Source organism: Patiria miniata, unplaced genomic scaffold (genome assembly GCF_015706575.1).
Source record: "Patiria miniata isolate m_02_andy unplaced genomic scaffold, ASM1570657v1 HiC_scaffold_25, whole genome shotgun sequence".
In the NCBI taxonomy this organism is placed as follows: domain Eukaryota; kingdom Metazoa; phylum Echinodermata; class Asteroidea; order Valvatida; family Asterinidae; genus Patiria; species Patiria miniata.
Window position 1 is genome coordinate 5902135 of NW_024037064.1, and position 21731 is coordinate 5923865.

Here is a 21731-nt window from a genome sequence, read left to right on the forward strand (position 1 = left end):
ACACCAGGTGAAAGGAATAATGGTGATATGGGACTATTGCTGGTGCTTTTCATTTCTGTTGGAGTACATGTACTCACCTCAGTGACAACGTCTTTATTAGACAAACTCAATCTGTTTGTCTTTAATGAGTGATTGGCTGACAGCATACAGCACACATCCAATATGTAATTTCGTTCACATTTTGTGGGGATTACCAAACTATAGACTTTTGGAAACTGTGTTGTACAGGGTGTCCCAAAACAAATGACACCCTAACTTTGCTTGCAACTTCAAAAATAACCAAGCTGGCTCTGTACGTTTTTTTTTGCAAGCGGACATTATCACTAGCAAACAAAATTTGGGTGTCGGAGCAGAGGGGGGGGTTCGCATTTTTTTTTTCATGAATTTCTATTGAAAAAAAAATGTTTGACAGAGCTGGGTTTTTTTTTTTGACCCCCCAAACCCCCCCTCTGGATCCGCGCCTGCGTAGGCTGGAAATTCTTAACTGTTGAAAACAGCCACTTGGTTGATTTGGACTGAAAGGACTACTTGGCACAAAATGTATGTTTGCATAGGGAGGGTTTACCAAAATTAACTTTTTTTGACGTGACACAAGAGGGCGCCGTGTAATGACGTCATCTTCACTTGCTTGTGTTTGGCATCCCTCACTGACCATTTGCTGAATTTGAATCTTTGAAACGAAAGTACACTTTGAAAATGAAAAAAGGTCTTCGCTGTCGGCGATTCCGTAACTTTGGGCATAAATGTCAGACACTTTAATGAGCTGCTGTTGGAAAAGTGAATGTGATACATCACTAATAATGTGACATCTAATGAGTAGAAAACAATTACATACCAAACTACGGTACCACCACCTTAACGACATTGTACATGTAAATCATGTAGTCCGATTGGTCCGTTGGATTTTACGGAATTGCCCCTATGTGAGTATTGTAGTGTGTTGATGGTTAAATTAAACAATTCAACAGGTTAATTAATAACCAGAGTAATAGTATTTTGACTGACAGACAAACATAAAGAAAGTTATCAACAAAATAATTGTCCTACCTACCAACCTGGATAATTGTTAGGATGTTACCGTAAACACACACATATTTTCAGCCTAAGTGAACCTACCATGATACGGGTCTTGACACACATCCATGGCTTGGCCGGTGTCAATTCTTGCTGTCCTCTTTGGAGGTTTGTGGCCATGAACTTCCTGTATGCATCTTCATCGGTCTCTGCAAGCTCATCCAGCATTGACCAAAAGCACTGTGCCTGCTCCATCAGGTCATGTTGGACGCCTGTCGCCATACTTTACTAAAATTGCAAAAGAAAGGAGGACAATTTTGAAAATGGAATCCACGCGATATTCCAAACGGAGCCCTCGCCGATAAACGGTAAATTTCACTTTTCATCCAGATTGTAAGTAAAGCTTAGTATCATGATCTTCAAATCATAAATCTGTAATTGTATCTCAGGTGGCATAAAGTAATTCTGCGGCCGTTTTGAGGGTGAAATCTGATGCTTTTGTTGGAAAATGGTTGGGTTGTTAATTGTTTGAAACGCCATGTAAGTACTATCGCCAGATTATGTCCAAATGTTAAAAATAATGCAGAGGCTACTGTTGTGGCAATTGCTATCGTTACAGCAGCGTCTGGCTCCCTGACCTAATAGTTAATGTCCTTCGTACAACTGCATGTGCGCACATCACATCACATGACAGTGATAAGGGTCTGTGGATGAACAGTTTGCCACATGCATGTGAAATCATAGCAGGGTACCAACAAAATCAAAGAAAGTGTTCTTGTTTTGAAGTAGATTTTGATTCAAAATGTTGAATGTTTAATGGCATGTTTTGTATTGATCATGTGTATGCTCCAAATTTTGTGCAATTTAAGGAAAGAATTCCATAAATATACATGTATGGACATCACTAATTTTTCCGATAACATGTCCTAAAAAGCCAAATTTTGCAGGGAAAATATTGTAGTATTTTACTGAGAAAACGGTTACACCTCTATGTTCCGGCACCCCTATGTTCCGACTGCACATATTCCTATTCCTAACCCTAACCCTAACCCTAACCGGGAGTAACACAATCTAGGTTGTCGGAACATAGGGGTGTCGGAACATAGAGCAGTCACCAAGAAAACACTTGGAACTTTTCTGACCAGTCTCATAATAGGGTTTGTGCACAGGGTGGCAAGTGATGTCCAGGTGGGGTATGGAAGTCTTTCTGCTTTGTTTATCCACAGACCATTGTTGTCATGTGATGTGCACACACGCAGTGGTACATGTAACTCCGATGGGGCTTACACTGTGTACTGAGACTTGGGTAATCGTTATCTTCAGAACACCTCTATTTTTTACCGGTTCCGTTCCGTTCAAAACTGACTTTTGCATGACTGTTCAGTACCAAAACAACTATTGCGGGCCAGTCTTTTGTCTTCAGATTAACTCATGTTTGTTGTAATTTTGAAACGCACTTTCGAAGAAAATGTGACTTTCCTATCTTTTTTTTGGCAATCAGAGACGCAAGCCAGACAGAATGAAAGCCTGATGCTGATTGGCTGATAACAAATTTTTCAAAAAATATTAATTTGTTTATAAACCAATCAGCATGATCAGCATCTAGCCTTTATTGCATCAAGTTTTCACTGTCACCATAAATTCGAGCCTGTTTTCTGGTTGTCGTCGTCATCTTTTCAAATGACTCTTTTACCCCATAATTTCCCTCATAAATCGAAGACATGCCCACTTTCCACAATATAATAAACAAAATATTCAAGAAGGTGTCCTCCCTTGAATGATTGAAAAAAAAAGGGATGTACGTATTGAGTGTCATTTAGTCAGCTGTTTTGATGAGTCCTTTCTGCCTTTAACCTTATATAGAAACGGGTTTCTAAAGATAACGATTACAGAGACTAGGCCTACTACATGTACTAGGCCTAGTACATGTACTAAAAATAAAAAAGCGAAGTTGGGCACCAAGTTACTCTGGCATGTCAGACGGAAAGAATGCAGCATGTAGCATAAATTTGTGTTCAAAGTCAATGGAAAGTCAAGAAGATTTTCAAAGTATTTTCTAACCACATTGGAAACGCGATTCTCTGTCCCAGATTCATATCTTTTAGGAAAGAGTTCCATACTGGGCCATGACCTGAAAAGTACCAAATCTGATGAAGAAACACAATTTAAGGAGTGCAAAAATACTTAAAATACTTTAACCACCAGTCACACTTGCCAACTGCACTTGCCACACTTGCCAACTGCGCGCTGAAGCGCGCACCCGACGACTGTTTGTCAGCCAACTTCGGCTGCCATTCTACCTCTGCCGTGATGCAAGTGAAGACTCATAGTTAGTGCAGCAGTGGTGCATCAAACAGGCATCCGGTGCGCGCTTCAGCGCCATGCCCAGTCAGTTGCTGTGTCACGCGTAGCTGCTCTATTTTCTCGTCCACACAACTGACAGCAACGCGAGGCCAGCGAAAGATGGCCGTCAAAAAGGCTTCCGAAAATTCGTGATTTTCATGGCAAACCACAACCCATCCAAACAAACAAAGTTGTTTTCGGTAGTTAAAGACCTACTTCATACATCCATCAAGGTATTTTTTTTCTCAAAAAAAGGATTTCGATGCATTTTGACGGTATTATTTCACGGACAAATCAACTAAAAATTAGGTCATGAAATTTTCAGTTTTTTTCAACGACGAATGTCTCCCAAATGTTGTCAAAGGAAAGAATGAACCTTCATCTACAAAAAATCTTGTGAACGTGATGTCGTCAATATTTTAAGAATTTGATGTACACCTAATGTTTCCAACAACTTCCATTTGTCACAATGCGAAATATCGTCGCCATTGTAAAGCATAGAGCGAGGAACCCAAACACGGTGTGACCTTGTGACCCCATACGCCCACTGAATGGTCGAGTTCGAGTATGGCCTGCTTAATATTCATAAGTCATTCATTGCACGTTCGCACATGCTATTCACAATGTTTTCAAACCAATGTACGTCAGCGTACTTACTTTCGTTTACACACGTACATGTGATTGCAAATCATGAAATCTCGCAACGGTCTTCATTTTTTTTAACCGGCGATTTGGACCAAACATTAGAAGTCTCCTGCACGTGTTTCACATGAAAATGAAACGTATACCTTCCTCTATCTATGAATCTTTGGCCGTTTTTAAGAATCCAATGTACACCTAAAAACTATCGGCCCTCGCTTTTGTCATGTTTGTTGATAAAAAATATAATTTTGTTCGACAGGCCCTGACAACACTTTATATTTGGCAAAAGCAGTTATTTTTGGTATCAAAATAAAGCACACGATTTGAACTTTTCACATATTTAGCCATCTTGGCCAAACAGTACACGTATCCAGGCACTTTTTGTGTTTTCTTTAGTCTCGCATAAATCTTGTAAAACCTCGCGTACGCTTTTGGGCCACGCATGCACGACCTCGGGACAAGAAACTGAGGTCAAACAGGGCTGTGTGTGTGTGAGACACGGCCACTGACTGGCGCCATGCAGTTGGCAAGTGTGACTGGTGGTTCGCTGTGTGTGCATGGTAATCCATTACGAATTTCTCCCATTTAAACGAATCCGAGTTAGACCTTTCTAACTCGGAAAGAAAACATCCATTCCTAAGTGACAGCTCCCCCAATGGACATAAATTTAATACCCCCTTGTGGTGGTCAGCCCAAGTATATATGGCCTATTGACCTCTACAGGTACACCATATGCCCACGTGGGTAACGAGTAATTGACTGATTTGTTTCATCCACTGATGGTAGTGGTCACTACTGCAAACCACCAGCTTTTATGTGTAGGATCATAAAAATTGACTAGAAAACCTTGAAGACAAAACGGGCAGGAAAATTCTCTATTGGAAGTCGGGTTCAGGCGATTGATGAGTTAGAGAGATGGTGTGCTGTTAAGGTACATGTAGTCAGAGACGATAATGTTAGGGGTCATCTAGTGAGTTTTACGGGATATATCCTGGAGATGATATCTGGGTGGATGAGGATTCGATTAGACATCCAATACTTCACTATGAAGAGCAACAGAGACGTAAGTAACATGTTGAAAAATAACATCCCATACATTAATTAGTTGTAGGCATATCAACAAACTGTAAATGAGTGGATATTTTACCCCTTCTCATATACTCAATCAACTCGATCGATTGGAAAATAAATATCTAATCAACAAAAGGATACTTGAAATTTATGAATACCAACAATTAACATCTGACGCAGAGTTTACGATGAACGATCTTATATGTACTAAAAGAAAAAACCCAATTTGATAGGATCAGTAAAATGGCATCATTTTATTTATTTACTAGTAGGCCTAAGCAACATTTTGCATAATGGATAAATATTTCCTGTGAAATTTGTTGTGATACAGAATTCTTACATGTATTTTCTTTATCAGAACAACATAAAGGCTGTGAAACCCCAATAAACCTAATAGAAAAATATTGGAAGGTTGTCCCGTATTGGTCAATTATGATCATGTACATGAATATCACAAAATGCCATTTTGAAGCAAGGTTAACAATAATATGACATTTTATGTTTGCATCTAGACCTTTCTGGCAGAACAAGGTTAACCAAACATCTCAGTGCATGAATACATGTACACCAATATTCCCCAATAAATATAAAAAAACATACACCCCTACGTTTGAATATTTTGCTTTCGGTGAACAGTACAGCTTTACGTTCGAATATTTTGCTTTTGGGTGAATGTTATCCTGATGTCAATTATCATCATTACAGAAAGCTGCAGGCAAGCCTCCACCAAAAGAAGACCGTGTAAGACTAAGAGGAAACATTTGCAGTTTTTGAGAGAGTGCCAGCAAGATGACGATCTGGTTGAAACAGTTAATGGCAGGATGATTGGAGGAATGGCAATATTCAAACAGTGGATCCCTTCAAAAGGTTTATTTTCCTGCAAGACGGAGCTGCAGTAAGCCTTGATAACATTTCATTGCCAGGTAAAGATTACTCAGACCAATTTTTGTAATGAATCAAGAGACAGTAAACTAATGGCAAGTTGACTCTGTAACGGTAATGATTAATTGAATGATTGTTACATGGTATACAGTTTTTCACTAAAGTCAACACTAAAAGGGACAGTCAACAAAAATGTACCATGTCCTTGTCAATGAGCAAGCAAAAATCAATTCCAAGGAATTTCCAGATATTGTAAGATATTCGGTTGCAGAAAACAAATTCATCCTTGATGCATTATTGAAAGCAAACGATAACATGCCGGACCTAACAAACTACTCAAACATTTCTGTAAGAAAACACGTATGATAAAGTCTCATTGCAATAAAATACTTTTTTTCAACATTAAGATTGTAAGGCTTACAATCTGAATGTAAAAAGTATTATATTTAACGCAAATTCAAAAAGAAAACATCATTTAAGTACTCACATTTAAGTACTCCCTGAACAAGCAAAGTTATTTCTGTAAAGAGTATTCAGGGCTGTCTAATATTGAAGAACACAAATATCTGGAAAGCGAAGAAGTGGCTGCAGCATCGAACAGAAAAAGCAAACAACTACAATGGACGATTACAACTCTGCTGTTGCTCATTTATACAAAACTCTTTAATTTAAAATTCTGAACAACGAATAGTTTCATTGTAATTAACATTCGGAATTATACGTCATAAAGCCTGATCTTTTGAAAAGGACAGAGATCGGAATGCACCTTTAAAGAAAAATCATATAGGTCAGGTCCAACCAAGTATTTTTTTTTATAACACCGATTAATCAACAGTTTACATTACTTTCTGAGTTTCAGGGCTAGCTGTCATGGAATTAACATGTGCCTTCTACATGTCCTTATCCAAAGAGATTTTCCGTTTGAAATTTCGCAGGATATTTATAATGCAATAATTATGATTTTGTTGCTTGGGGTAGTGCAAGTGTAAATTGTTCATATAGACTTCTTGTTCTACAAAAAAAAAGACCCTTATGAATCGTACCGTTGATTGTACTCATTCTAGCGAAGTATTTCACAAATGCAAGACTCTTTAAGTCAGTGATTTATATTGCTTCGGCTTGGAAGTTTTTTGAATCAATTTTTTTTTTTTTAGAATTGATGTACTTTTTTTTAGAGTATCTTTACAATTAATTTTCATTATATACTGAGAATCTGGTGATTGTCTTTTCCCCATTTAGCTCAGACACTTAGTCATCATAGCGTCATATAGCCTAAGTTGTTGTAGATTTAAGAGATTTCAAGCGTGTTTTGTGTGTACATGAATTATGTTACAATACTTCTTTTCAATTACGCTCTTGTGTCTCTTCCTTTACTCTTTATGTGCAACTAATAACCCTTTTCCATGTTGCAACATTCAATTTTTAAAATTTGCTGAGTTGTTTTTTTGTAAAAACATAGAATTCATTTTGGATATTAACATGGCTCAATGCACATGAACTCCAGCTCCAATTAATGCACAACTAGACTTATGTGGTTTTATAAATTACAAATGTACACAAGTTAATTTGTTCGATTAAATTTAAAACAACATACCCGGTACTCTTCGAAATTTCATTATAAAGAAAAAAAAGAAGAAGAGCATCTTTGTACAGTTGGTATATGTTTCCACTTCATCATTGTCCATTTTATTTGCATACGTGTTGTGGTTCTCAATGTTTTGGGTTGCTTTATTTCATTTTACTCTATTGTTTTAGACCTCCACAAACTACGTGGTAAGGCTTTGCTTTTTTTGAAAATAAACTGAACAACACGTGAAGCTACATTTTTTAAACCATCATCAGTGACCTGGGTCCCTATTTTAAATACCTAAGTTTAAGTTATTGTGCAAGTTTTGATTTGTAGTACTGCCTTACAGCACTTCTTCGGTACGGTTAAGTGCATGTTAGCAAAACTGCTTTGTGTGTGTAGTACTTGCATAATTAAGTATGCCACATCTTTGATTTTATGTTAAGTACGCCAACAGTTTATTCTTTGCAAATAAACATTCAGTTGAATGGGAACAAAACATTTGTTTATAAATGTTGTTGTTTTAGCACTTTAATCAGTTGTACATCATTATTCGTTGTTTTTATGGAGTCAAATATACCTTGATGTCTAATTCGAAGAATTAATGCTGTATCAGTGTCATCAAAATGGATCATTGAAGATTGTAAAATTTTGGGACACAGACATTTTGAAAAGAAAACAAGGGGGCATACGTTTACCCCTTGGAGGATACCCCCTCCCCTCCGGACCTGCCTACGATTGGGCCAATTTCTAAGTGTTTAATTTTGATGATGACTCTGCAGTATTAAATAGTAAATGATTGAACTTGTATAAAATAGGCCTATTTTTTTTTTACTTTTAGCATTCATTTCACTGTATTAAAAAACCCTGAAGTTAAAACTTTCTCAGCAAATTTTTTGAGTGCATATTCTGAATCTAGATTGAGTACTGTATGTATGTATACAATGAAGGGAAACCTGCATCAAATACTACATGTACCAACAATTTGTGTATGCACAAATCCTATCTGTATCTGTGCATGTTGTGCCCATTCTTGAAAATCACGCATTCTCGAGAATGGGCATGCACATTCTTGAGAATGTGCAACTGGATCCTTGCTCAATCTTGGCAAAAAATAACTCTTCCAGATTGAGCGCACATTCTTGAGAATGCGCGACAAGATAACGGTCTTGTCGATGCCGAGCACCGGCTGCGCTTGGCAAGTCTAGCTGAATCCTCGTTCACTGATTCTCAATAATTATACTGTTGCAACGCAAGGCGCTGAAAAGTAGAGTGGATATGATAAGTAAAGGCGTATTGATAGGGGGGGGGGACCGGGAAAAAATAAGAGACATAATAATACTAGTGCAAAGAATTCTGATTTTTGGGATAATAAAAGCGGGGGGGGGGGGGGGGGACACGTAAGAATGAAGAATGTGAAGAATGAAATGAATACTGCGACATCCCATAGTGCTAATGCTATTTCCCATTTAAATTGCCACCAATTTATTGTTCACATCCCACCATAACGTCGCAGAGCTGGATTCTATCTAGTCAAAAGAGCAATTTTTGCGGCAGCTTCTGGACATCGTTTTTTTTCGTGGCACGCATATGATATATACAGGGACTTGTAACTTGTCTAGCCTAAACAAAGCACTTCCCAGACTAGTTCCCAGTCCTCCGTTATTACAAAACTTCCCATAGTGGGCAGAAAAAAGCAATAATAACAGGTTTAATATGATTCAAATTATCGTAGTTATACGAGTACAGAAGCATAGAACATTTTCTTTCCTCTTTATATGAATTGTTTCCCTTTTAACCGCTATACAATTCATTTAACATAATTATGTCGTGCAATGTTTGTTAAGATTGGGCAAAATTCATAAATTGTGCACGTGATATTCCCACCCAATCTTAAGAATGAGCGCTCATTCTTAAGAACGCGTGCTCGTTCTTAAGAATGGGCGCTCATTCATAAGAATGCGCGCCCATTCTCGAGAATGTGCATGCCCATTCTCGAGAATGCGTGATTTCCAAGAATGGGCACAACATGCATACTAGTACATTGTGTACAGTGTGGGCCACTTATTATAATAATTTGCCCTCCAGTTGGTGTGGAAACTCTCAGAGGAGTGTTTATTACTGTGTAGCTTGAACTTAGCTGACCCAGAGTCAGTGAATGGTCAATTTGGCATTACCATGCCCCCAGACCACCTGTTGGTGACCTAGGTTGACTGTGGACATATCACAATTGGCAAGTTTTAGGAGGCGTTGAGTGATTAGACTGATACTTATCCCCATAGGAGACATGTTCCCATTAATCTTCTCTTCGAAAAGGATGTGGGATTTTGAGAGAATTTTAAATGGGGGAAATTCGTAATGCGACAGCGCTTTGCAGGTTGTTGGTGCACAAATCTAGCACCGGGCATCATCATGACCGCACGGCTGTCGGTTATGCCTCCATTTTCCACTGCAATTGTAAGCTGAATCTTCATCGTGGATCGTTTTTTTTCTTCAAAGACCTGTGAAGTGGTGAAGTGGGTAAGACCCAGTTGAAATAAGTGTGTTTAGGGGAACAAAATTGCACATTTTCGAATTTTTTTTGGACCCGCCAATGCTGCAGTCCAAGTGAAAAACTTCCTCCAGCCCTAAATGACAACCCAATGATAAATTTTAGGGCTGGGTAACTCCAGCTAGGAAAACGACTGTGTTTGGAAAAAAAACACCAAAAATGCCGACCACCCTAGTGTAGGCCCCTACATGTATGTCACTTTTGAGTGTCGAATAAGTCAGCTGTTTTGGTGAGTTCTTTAACCATGGGTCCTACAGATAACGATTACCGAGACTAATAGTGCAAAATATAAAAAGGCGATGAGTTGGGCACCAAGTTCCTCGGGCATATCGTGCAGAAAGAATGCGGCGATCACGAAGTGTAGGGCCCTTGTTTTGTTTTGATCAAATTAAAATCAACATTTTTTTTTATTGTTCAAAAATCACCTTTACAATCAAAAGCAGACTTTCCTCAATTCTAATGACACCCGTTTTGCAATTTTGAACAGATTCTTTGGTTAGAAATCACGATTTTCCTGCGCGGTTTGTGTCTTGCGATTCAGCATGTCGTGCGTGCCCGCTCACGGTTCATCGAGCGGTGATCGCCATCTTTATTTTCGGGTCGCGTGTTGTCGTGCCGCGCTGTCATCATCATTTTACCCCCGAATTTCCCTCCAAAAATCAAAACCCTATCTATGACATACCTGTTTATTGAAAATGTCACCAAAACTACTTTGGTACGTCCAATAATTTAAAAGTGGATTTTTTTCCCTTATAGGAACCGGGACCTACACTACACGATCGCCAAGAATGCAGTAGGCCTATTTAGCGTTTGTGTACAATTTTAATTTAAGTCTATGGAAAGTCAAGAAGATTTTCAAAGCATTTTCTAACCAAATTGGAAATGATTCTCAGTCCCAGATTCATGTCTTTTTAACATTTTTGCAATGACTGACCTTTATTGAGATGATATATGAAGAAAATGTGGCGTCGGGTTGCAACGTTCTTTCCCCAAACGTTCCCTTTCTTGCTGAACTTCAGAGTTTCAACTTTCCGCAACTTTTGTTTACTATCAACCAAGTTGACAAGCGCCCTCTCTAGTTGGACGTAGAAATCTTACGTTCCGAGGGCGCCCTTCGGGGGGGGCGGGTTGAAAGAAAATTAAAGTTAACCGTTTGGAACATGCCTTATTATAATGAATACTATTTTGTCAGGCAACAGAAATGTTTAGTTGACAAAAGAAATGTGCAAATATATGGGGTAAGGCCTATGCCCTTACTTTTTAGAAGTGAAACAAACGACTTTCAATAAAGTAAAACGGGTAATTTCTTAGTTTTCAAATTCAAGAGGATTGTGTTGCTTATGTTCCATGAAAACTGAATTGGATTGTATTTTTCGAATATATATTCAACGCTATTGTTTCGGTCTTATTATTTGTATTGTTAGACGGTTTCTCATGAACACACTATTTATTTTAACCATAGACAGCTTCCCTCAAATTTTAATAGACTTGTGTCACAAGGGCATTAAATCTCAACAGGAAACATCAGACACTATATTTAATACACTTAGAGCAGTAGAGTGGTGTCAGCGCCAAAAACCAATCCGAATTAATATAAAGGACATTTACACTTATAATTTTGCCGACTAAAATTTTATTTCAAAGGAGGGCGCGCTTCACAACCACCGGGATTTTGTCCTTGCCATTGTACAGAAACGACCATATGGACCGTAACGCTAACTCCTGAATTATCTGATGCATTGAATTCAATTTCAGCCAGCAGATTGGTCATGACAAATAGAACAAACACACAGAACATTTAGACAACAAATTGTTGTTCTCTCCGTAAATATTATTTTTGTCAACACCGGGAAAAACGCGAGTATCTGCAATCACGGTCTATAGCACACTTTGCCGATATTGTACAGAAACGACATCGACACAAACCTAATGGACACGCCAACTCCTGAATTATCTGATGCATTGAATTCAAATTCAGCAAGCAGATTGTTCATGACAAATGCGAAAAGCACACAGAATATTTAGGCAACAAAATTGTTGTTCTCTCCGTAAATATTGTATTTGTCAACAGGCCCGGAAAAACGCGCGTATCTGCAATCACAGTCTATAGAACAAATCACAGTGAAGAGTAGCAAAACAATCAAGTATATAAATAGTTTATTAGTTCAATTTGTTTTGTGTTCATTGGGTGCCAGAAAAATATTTAAAGTTGTTGTTTGTTTTCAAATGCAAGAGTCATCTTGGTGTCGCTAAGCCCACAACAGCAAAACACAACAGATCCACAAGAAAACAATGTAATCAAACAATGATTAATTCAACTTATTTGAAGTTGTCTTATTAATCAAAGAAGCTGTCTTCTTGCAGACCGAAGTTGGGGCCACCAGAAATGCCTTTTAAGACAAATCCACCGGGGAACAAGTGAAGACGACTGTTTTAATGCGAAATTGTAGTCTATTCATCCCCGTTGCCACTTTATAATACAAAGAAAGAAAAGAAAGGAAACACTGCACCCCTCCCATAAAATGCAATCTAGCCCCGCCCCTCCACATAAGGAATTGGCAACAACTGGCCTGTCGGTTACCACTTTCTTAATCCCCCAACAATAAATGCTTCTGGATCCATCAGCGATTTAGCTGTGTAATCATATTTTTAATTGCATGAAGTAAATTTGTGATTGGGTTGATATATTTTTTTAAGGAATTTCTTTTGATATCCTCATTATGAAGCCTGCTTGCCTGATTACAAAACCCAAGTGGTGACCCAGCTGTAGAATTCAGAGGTGGGAGATTGGTCCATCACTGAGGGAGGAATGGAGGCATAACACAACAATCATCTAACCTCAAAGATTTCTCCTTGATTGACTTAAGTCATTGCATGGAATGATTTATTACACGATAATAATCAAACAAAGTACACAATGTCAAATATAATCCCTGACGTCTTAAACTTTCCCCCAAATTTCTGGAACAAAGGAAAAGAAGAGATCAGAAACGTTTCTGCACCAATAATAAATAAAACATATGACATACAAATTTCAACAAAAATTTCTCTCACAGTTAACCATATCAAAGCCAAATCAACTTACTTCCGCCAAACGGTGCAAATATCAGATTTTTAATTTTTATTTTAAAATTAAACAAGGAAATTGACTGTAGCAGGATTACCATTCCAGATTACCGTATCGGAACAGGAACCCAGAGGTCACCAGGTCAAACCAGCTCCAGTCAATGTCTTTGTTCAACTTTCAAGTTATACATGTATTATAATGCACCGAGACAGTTCTCCTTTGTGGTTTATTTTTATTACAACATGTAACTTAAGTTGCACGAAAAGATCCAGGTCAACTGTCAATGTCTATTTGATAATAACGAAATAACGTTTGGGAAAAACAGAAGCACAGTAACCGATGAGGACTTTTCAATAACCAGTGTTTGTGTAACGGGAGCACCGTCACTGATTGGAGAAGCATCAGGAACTATGACAATGTTCTACATAAAGAGTGAAGGTTTTATTTCGCTCCATTTTAGTAAACGTGAAACAGAAACCAAACTTTCCAGAAGTCAGCAGATTATCTTGACTTGGAGTTCGTACCCGAGTGATGACCTTATCTTACAGAGTTGCACATTAATGATCACAAGATAAAAATCACATGTAGTTTGTAAACCATGGCTTAAAGGCACACAGGAACATTTGTATTTCATGTGTTTTGTTTGTTTCCAGTACAAGTAATATCATCACTGTTCCACAGAAGAATACTCAAAATGTTGAGGCTTTGGATATTACACTTTTCAAGAAAAGAGTGAAATATCCATGCACAAACTCAACAATAAAAGTGATTTTGTCCACAGAACTCCTTTATATCCGAACACCAGTCAATTGACTGATCATTGGATATCACCAACATTTCTTGATTTCTTCTTAATGACAGCAAGCCAGATGGAGTAATTTCACAGGGTGTTTAGTACCAGTGCGATCTTTAATCCAAGTGAGCTTTTTTACTACAATTCGGTAGGTTACTATTGGGATAATTACAAATGATCCCATCCCATATCCCTTTAAATGTGTAAATTAATTTAAATTGCAATCAGTTTGGCTTTGAAGTTACAATGTGTACATCTCATTTTAATCAAAATCTTCTTTCATTATGTCATGCCAGCAACAACAGTTAGACATTATTTACATTAGTTTACATTTCGATATATCAAAACGTTGATTCAAAGTATACTTTTTCTCTCCTGCAGAACGACTTTTACCAAAATGAATGGTTGCATTTGGGCATGTTATAAACCACTGCTATCACCTGGGCAACTACAAAAAATCAAAACTGTTAGAAACAAAAATGTCAGTTTTTGTACAGAATATTGATCATACTTGGAACAAACAAATCTAGTGTCGACCAATACTTTGAAGAGGCTTGCAATGATAAAAACAAGCAAATTGTTCGACTTGTTCCTATTCCAACATAATCAGAAACACAGAAACATTTTCGCGTATACAACAATTGCAACGATTGGTCCTGAATGAGCAAACATGACTGTCCTCTGACAAAAATGTGTCATTTGACAATGCAACATTCTACATGTATATATTATACATGAATTGTTTGACAGTATGAACACTGGTTTAGTAACTCTCAATATGGACATAGGCCTATAGTTGAGTAGTAAACGAAATCCACGTTATACTGTCCTTACACAACTGCACCACTTTAAAGGTATATTACATAAACAGTCAAGGTTAAAGATCTATACAAAAGTTAGCAAACTGGAATCATAATTTTTGCCATTTTATGCGTAATTTACATTAATTTACACAAACGATTTGATAAAGAATGAAGCACAAACACTGAAAAAAAAACGTCTGTTTGAAAGGCATGAAGTTGCGAGAATTTTCTGAATTTGTACATAAGGCAAACGCAAAACAATTCAAAAGTACCCGAGGTTTGGGGTATTATTCTGTATACTAAGTTTTGCACAGCACTGGTCTATGGAAGGGTGTCGTGCAGCCATTCGCGTGTGGTCACATTAGTTTGTTTGAATGCCATATTACTACATTGATCGGATAACAGGGTAGGAGGCGGCCTTTGTCACAAAAGTTGAAGACATCTCACACAATTTTACCTAAGATGATGCGATACAAGATATTTTCTTACAAGAAATGGAAAGGACAGGTGGATTCTCCTGTTTAATTCACGATTAGATTGTAGATTTATAATAGTACTCAGAGGTCACCCAAGATACAAGGTCAATTTAATATCACTTTCAAGTGACACCCAGAATGCTTAGTGCAGTGCTATTATGTTTGAAGATTTCAATGAATCATTTTGTACCGGAATTGTTGATTGACTTTTCACATTGACTGATTGATTGATTAATTGATTAATTAATAGATTGAATTTTTTTTGGGAGGGATGGGGGTTCAGTAGAATGAAGAACTATGCTGGGTATATTTGTATTCATGATATAAGAGAATTCCGAACACATGTATTTGTATTGAAACCTTTTTGTTAACATTTCTATTCATTATCGAGCCCCTATTGTCCTCTGAAAATATAGTTTTTATTGTTATTGATTGTTAGGTGTTTTTTTTGGGGGGGGGGGTTGCAGAGCATTGATTTTACATAACATGACCCATGATACGTGCTACTTATTTCAATTGAATGTGCCTTGTGAGCGTGGTGCATTCATAGGGAACAGGGTGAGAGTTATGACTTGGTGGGAGATCATTTAGGCTCGGAAATCTCCCTTTGCTGCTGTTTCCTTCAGGTGAGGGAGGTCTTGACTGACAACTTGTCTGACGAGCTTAGCATCGAGGCCGATGTTACAAAGTGACAACACACGTAACTTAGGGAGACCTTGGAGATGACGGGTGAGAGCCCTCACTGCATCCAAACTGAATGCATTGCCATCAAGGTTAAGCCATCCTAAACCATGCCCAGCAGGAAGGATGCTGATCAGGTCCTTCACATCATCATCTACCAACCTGCATGCAGGGAGCTGCAAGTAGATAAGGGATGACGAGATGCGGCTGACATCTCCCATCTGTGCATGCAGGTCAGTGTGATACAGTGTGAGCCAACCCAACCTGCATCCTTCCAGTGCCTTCAATAGATCAATAACCTCATCTGGTGATCGTTGGTACATATTCAAACAAAGTCTGCCTATTTGTTCCTGCATGCAAAAAAAGCTGTGTGATACACGCTCCACGTCAAACCATGACTTCGCCTCAAACTGAACCACAATGTGTAATTGAGCACGGCGCTGTTTATCCACCACACCAAGTGTTTCCTCAAGGAGGCTAAGCTCCTCCCCCTCCTGCTCAGACAAGTTGTAGTTAACCGATATCAGCCCAGCTGACTTCATGCTGTCATTCAGAAGAATTCCCCTGAGAAGGGTAAGCTCCTGCTTTCTTACATTCATGCAAAAAGCTGTACCGTCAAGTGGCGGAGTGACATGCTGTAAGTAGTAGCTCAGTGATTTCAGGTCTTTGTTACTCTTGCAGGATACCTCATTTGGTCTGACAAGTTTGGTAGCCAACCTTTCTGAACCAGACTCCAACAACAACAGAAGAGCCAATCTCTGCAGTTTCTTCTTGTCACCTTGCATCCCTTGTATGTGATCCAGAATGAGACCAGCAGCCTTCTCTGATCTACCACAACAAAATCTCAGCAGGTATTCCATCGCAAGAACATTGCCATCTCCAATCTGCTCCAACTGATGACGGAAATTGTTTTCGTCATCGTCTAGCAATTTCACCAGGTAACATGCTGCGAAGTATTCTTGGATGGTCTTGTGGGGGAAACTGATCAACACTTCTTCACCCGGACCACACTGGAACGTTTCACCTTGAACAAAACCCACTGTACGACCCTCCTCTATGTCAGACTGAAATTCACTTTCTTTGAACATGAGCCTTTCCCCTCTAGAGTCTAGTAACCCTTGCAAAGCAACAGGCCCCAAGCCATCAATGATGGACATCATGTTAGACATCACCTGTTCATCACTCATATCTTTATTGCGACGCTTGAAAAGAGCAACCACAAACTCTTCGTACAGCTCGGTAATTCTCTCAGGCAGTGACTTTTGATTCTTCCAAACAAGGCACAGCATCTGGGAAATGATTGGAACTACAGCCATTTCCCGGATATTTGCATTGACTTTGAGATGTGAAATCAATGCCTCTCCCATGTCAGCATCATCAGGAAAGTTTAATCTGATGTATTGATCTCTATCATGTGGTTTAAAGCCAAATGTCTGAATATGGGCGTAATTTGGGTGACCTCTGAGTATATATTGTTTCCTGTGTGGTAGGGTGGTAACCAGCACAAAACTTTTTGTAAGGACTCTGTTGTGTAAGATATCCTGAACCCTGTACACGCCCTTCTCAGATTCCAAAACGTGAGATGGGATTTCATCAAATCCGTCCAACAGCAAAGCAATGCCTGATTCATGATCAGCAATAAACCTTTTCACTGTGTGTTTCGTCAGTTTGGTGTTACGTGCTAGAATTTGGTCAAATATGTAATCCAAGACACAACTAGATTGCTGCATGTGCCTCAGCTTTATCCAAAGCACAAGCTCAAATCTACCATAAAGGGGTTTTGAACCAAGTGTGATGCAGGAGTTTGCAACTTTCACTAACAGGGTTGATTTACCCGTCCCAGCCCCACCACAAAGGAGAATCTTGATTTCCTTAACTATTTCCTGATTGAACAAATCATCTACAACTTTGAGAATTATATGTTGTGTTTCGTCCAAGAATAATATTCTTTCTGGTAATGTCACCGACCTCTCTGATTTTGTTTTGCCAGGAATGTTCTTTCCAAGGTGCAGAGGAATAAAGAATTGCTCAATACCCACATTACATGACTGCAGTGTAGGGTGTGCAGGAATAGTCATTGCAGTTAGCTTGTAGTTGTCGATAATTTGTTGTCGCAAGTCGGCAAAGGTATGTGGCCCCTGGAGTTCGGTGATTTCTGAAACAAATCATACAATTTCCCATTGAGTGCAGTAAAATGTACACTTAGAAATTTTGCCTAGGATGAAATTTACTTATCCAGATTTTTGTTGTTGTTTTTTTGGTGTCCCCAAGATGACAATACTGATAAAACAGTCCCTTACAAATCTTTAAATGAACAAAACTGTAATGAAGTCAACGTAAAATTGTTGATCATGTCATAAAGTGGACAATGAAAGGACGAACTGTTGCTGGCAGAAAGTTCAAACCAAAGAAATCACAACATATAATACTGCGCATTGTTTTGAGGCCATATTTGTTATTGTCAGGAGAAATTTGTTCTTAACAGTGTGATTTTACGTTTACCCAACATCCACTGAATCAAACACTTATTATTGGTGTTCATTTGTGGGCCTATCTATACGAGTGCATGAAGACTGAAGATGTGTCCTGACCTTTCCCCCCCCCCCCTTAAAGGAGAATGCGAGCAAAAGAAAACCACACATGAAATAAAGTATTTGCTGAAGAAATGAGCAATGTGCGTTTCTCATTGAATATTGTTTTAATGTGATTATGTGTTTCCCCTTTCAAACTTTCTGAGGACCGAAATTTGGCTTATATGAAATAGGAATTGATTACCTATAACAGACAGTAATTGGTGTTTACAAAAGTATTTCATTAATTTCAGATTTTCAGGTAGACTGCAGATAAAGTAATACAGTTTTTCCATGGCTTCCTTATGAAGCATACCTAGCTATTTTTAACAGTGAGAAAAACAGTGTTTTGCCTTGTCATTCAATCACATGTACCAAGGCTACAATTGAAATATTGATTGATGTGGTTTATTCTGATACCTACCTATCAGGTCTTCAACAATGTCCATTCTGCCGATCTCCATCAGAGCTGTGCATAACACGTCCCTCTGATCCGTGCTAGTGGATTGTTGGCGCCTCCATTTGACCAGCATGTTGAAGATCTGGTTCTCTGTCTGGCCTGGGACATCCATCACGATGTGCTCGATCTCTGCAGCGCTTAAACCGAGATGTGTAGCCAGCTTCCGCCATTCAGAGTCAAGCCTCTCAGAGATCTTGCATAGAACACGGTCAGTGATACCTGCAAACAGACACAAATCAATTAATACGGTACAAAAAAACCTCCCATGTTTCTTACTTTGCTCAACAGCTTGTTTATAAGTGAAGTAGCTCATACGCTCATGTTGAGTACTACAACTTTGGACACTTATTAAATTTTCTTCCTGATTCTATTGATTCTCTCCGACTCAGATCAGAATGAGAATAACGCTGACTGAGGTTGGCGTAGCAGTACTTTCCTCGCCTTCCACCACTGACCCAGGTTCGAATCCCGCCCGGGCCAATATGTGGATTGGGTTTTGCCTGATTCCGTTGGTTTCCCTGGAATATAATTCTAGGGTTTTCCTCCCATCACTAATCCTTCCACATCTTTTACCAAGGAACCCAACTAGAAATAAGTCGAGAGACTTTCGTGGGTAATCCTGGTCAATTGCCGAATATTTACAGACAGACTCACAGTGATAAGTTGGTGCACAGTGTTTCTTCTTTTGTAGACATGAACGTCAACAAGTAATACAAAACGTAATACAATCCAGCCTTTGACCACTCATAAAACGTTTCATCATCTGGCAAAACGGAACGTTAAAAACTACAATATAATAAAAAAATAAGACACGGTATGAGGGTTGATTATAATAATAATTTTGCGCTTGGTAAACAGCAAAACTAGCAGCCACGGAAAGGTGCATGGACCAGTGAGAACTCGGCTCTCGATCATGAATATGTATGAGGTATAGTAATAGGCTTTATAACTTACCAGGAACTTGGGGGTGCTTATCATCCAAGTTTGTTTCTGAAAGAAAATAATATGAAATGTACCTGCATTTGCCGTCACAGTAAAAATAGCACTGCACTGTGAAAAGAGGCATACAAGTCAGAAGAACGCAAGATATGGCTAAATAGGTCAGTTAACAGAGCACTGGAACGGTGATTCAGAGGTTGTCTGTTCAAATCTCACTCTAGTCAATTTCTTGACTAATCTGCTTAAAAATGCAAAGACAAAGTAATATATGACTTTTCTCGTCACTGTTGCTCGGCAACAAGCTGTCAAAAAAGAAATTCTGATTCTTATTGATTCCTCTGTCTCAGATCAAACTTAGAAATATGCTGACTCACTGGGATGGGTAGCAGGAATGTCTTCAACTGCTGGTGAAGATGCCGCTTTTAAAATTACGAAGAAAAAAGTAAAACAGATTAGTCTCCAATCCAGCCACTGTCATCTTTGGAAACCAGTTACAGTCTTTATTTTTCAAAGAGGAGTCTAAGAATCATTGACCATGTGCACCATGATCATTGACTAAACCTGGATGTAGAAAAAGTAGTTGATTGAAAGAACTGATGGAATTGAAATATAACAGCATGGCTGATCATCAAAATATATATTACTAATTGTGTTTCTAAAAAAGAAAAGAAAAACTATATAGACCATTTGCAAGGTGCGCCATGACAGCGGGCAGGTTTTATTTAAATTTAGTTACAATACAAGCACAAAGTACCTAATCAAGTGCATCCATTGATCTCTATTACTGAGACTGGATAGGACACGCGTATACTTGCGCGCAGTGAAGATTCAGAAAACGCAGACACAAACAACTGGGTAGTACAGTGCGGGTTTAATGTTTGCGACTGCACTTAAGTGACGTGCGCATGCTGCATGGTCTGTGTGTGACGAACGCATTTCAAACCGTCACCGATGACTACGCGTGTGTGCACAAGATGGAGGGCGCTGTGTCGTATCCAGTCTTACTAATGGAGATCAATCAGTGTATCACACAGAAACACAGCCTTGCCTACTGTCATGACGCACCATGCAAAGGGTCTGTTAGGCTTTATAACTTACCTGCAACTTGGGGCTTCCCATCGTCCACATTTGTTTCTGAAAATGAAATAATAAATGTGCCTGCATTACGGTCTGTCCATACTAAATGTTAAACTGCAGTCCTTGCACATATCTTTGCTCTCAATGCTCTGTATGCTTGTTAATCCAGAAAGTTCACGATCAATATTAAAGAAGCTATGAAAGGCAAGGGCGGATCCAGGGGGGGGGGGGGGCCAAAGGGGGCCATGGCCCCCCCCCCCAAAAAAAAACGAAACCAATTTTTTTTTTATGTGACATCGCAAAAAAGGCAGGCAATGAGTAGACCACCATCTTTTCCTCAAAAAAACATTGGTTAAAGTGGTCAGAAATAGCCTCAGATCGCACCACAGAGCATCTAGAATTCAAACATTTTACGGGACCCTTAAGCGGGCCCCGAACCCCACGCCGTAATTTTTTTGACCCACTTTTTTGGAAGAGCAAAATTTTTTTTGGCCCCCCCCAAAAAATTGTGTTCAGGATCCGCCCTTGATGAAAGGTAAATCTTAAAGATGTAACGCTTGTCAAGTGGACGGACATTTTTTCCCCTAACCATAATTTCAAGACAAGATGAAAAAATTCAGTAAATTTTATTCAAATTATTATTTAATACCATCAATGTTAATACTGAGTGCTCTTTTAAGCAAACTTTCCACATCATTAAGAAATTAAAGGGTGGAGGATACCATGAAAACAATGTTTGTCACTGGGATAGAAGAAGACACTTTCAGTGTTTTTCAATCGATGAAGACCTTTCTA

General features: G+C 38.7%; 2 protein-coding genes across 4 annotated transcripts in view; both read right to left on the bottom strand.

Annotated features, from left to right (window-relative positions):
• The window catches only part of LOC119733194, a 48979-nt gene extending 37874 nt beyond the window's left edge, over positions 1-11105 (bottom strand). For 2 of the 3 annotated variants that reach the window (XM_038206782.1, XM_038206780.1), the window contains exons 1-2: positions 11005-11105; positions 1117-1302 (exon numbers count right to left, since the gene is read on the bottom strand). The gene's annotated coding sequence lies outside the window, so the exon portion shown is untranslated. Of the gene's footprint in view, positions 1-1116; positions 1654-11004 lie in introns of those variants that run through there. The other variant, XM_038206781.1, reaches the window with a different exon arrangement.
• A 4691-nt stretch (positions 11106-15796) lies between these two features.
• LOC119732975 lies at positions 15797-20978 on the bottom strand. The gene is made up of 4 exons (XM_038206557.1): positions 20958-20978; positions 19937-19970; positions 18885-19139; positions 15797-18045 (listed from the first exon to the last, which is right to left on the bottom strand). The coding sequence occupies exons 1-4, from the start codon at positions 20976-20978 to the stop codon at positions 15797-15799; spliced, it is 2559 nt and encodes an 852-aa protein (XP_038062485.1).
• Between the last annotated feature and the right edge of the window lie 753 nt (positions 20979-21731).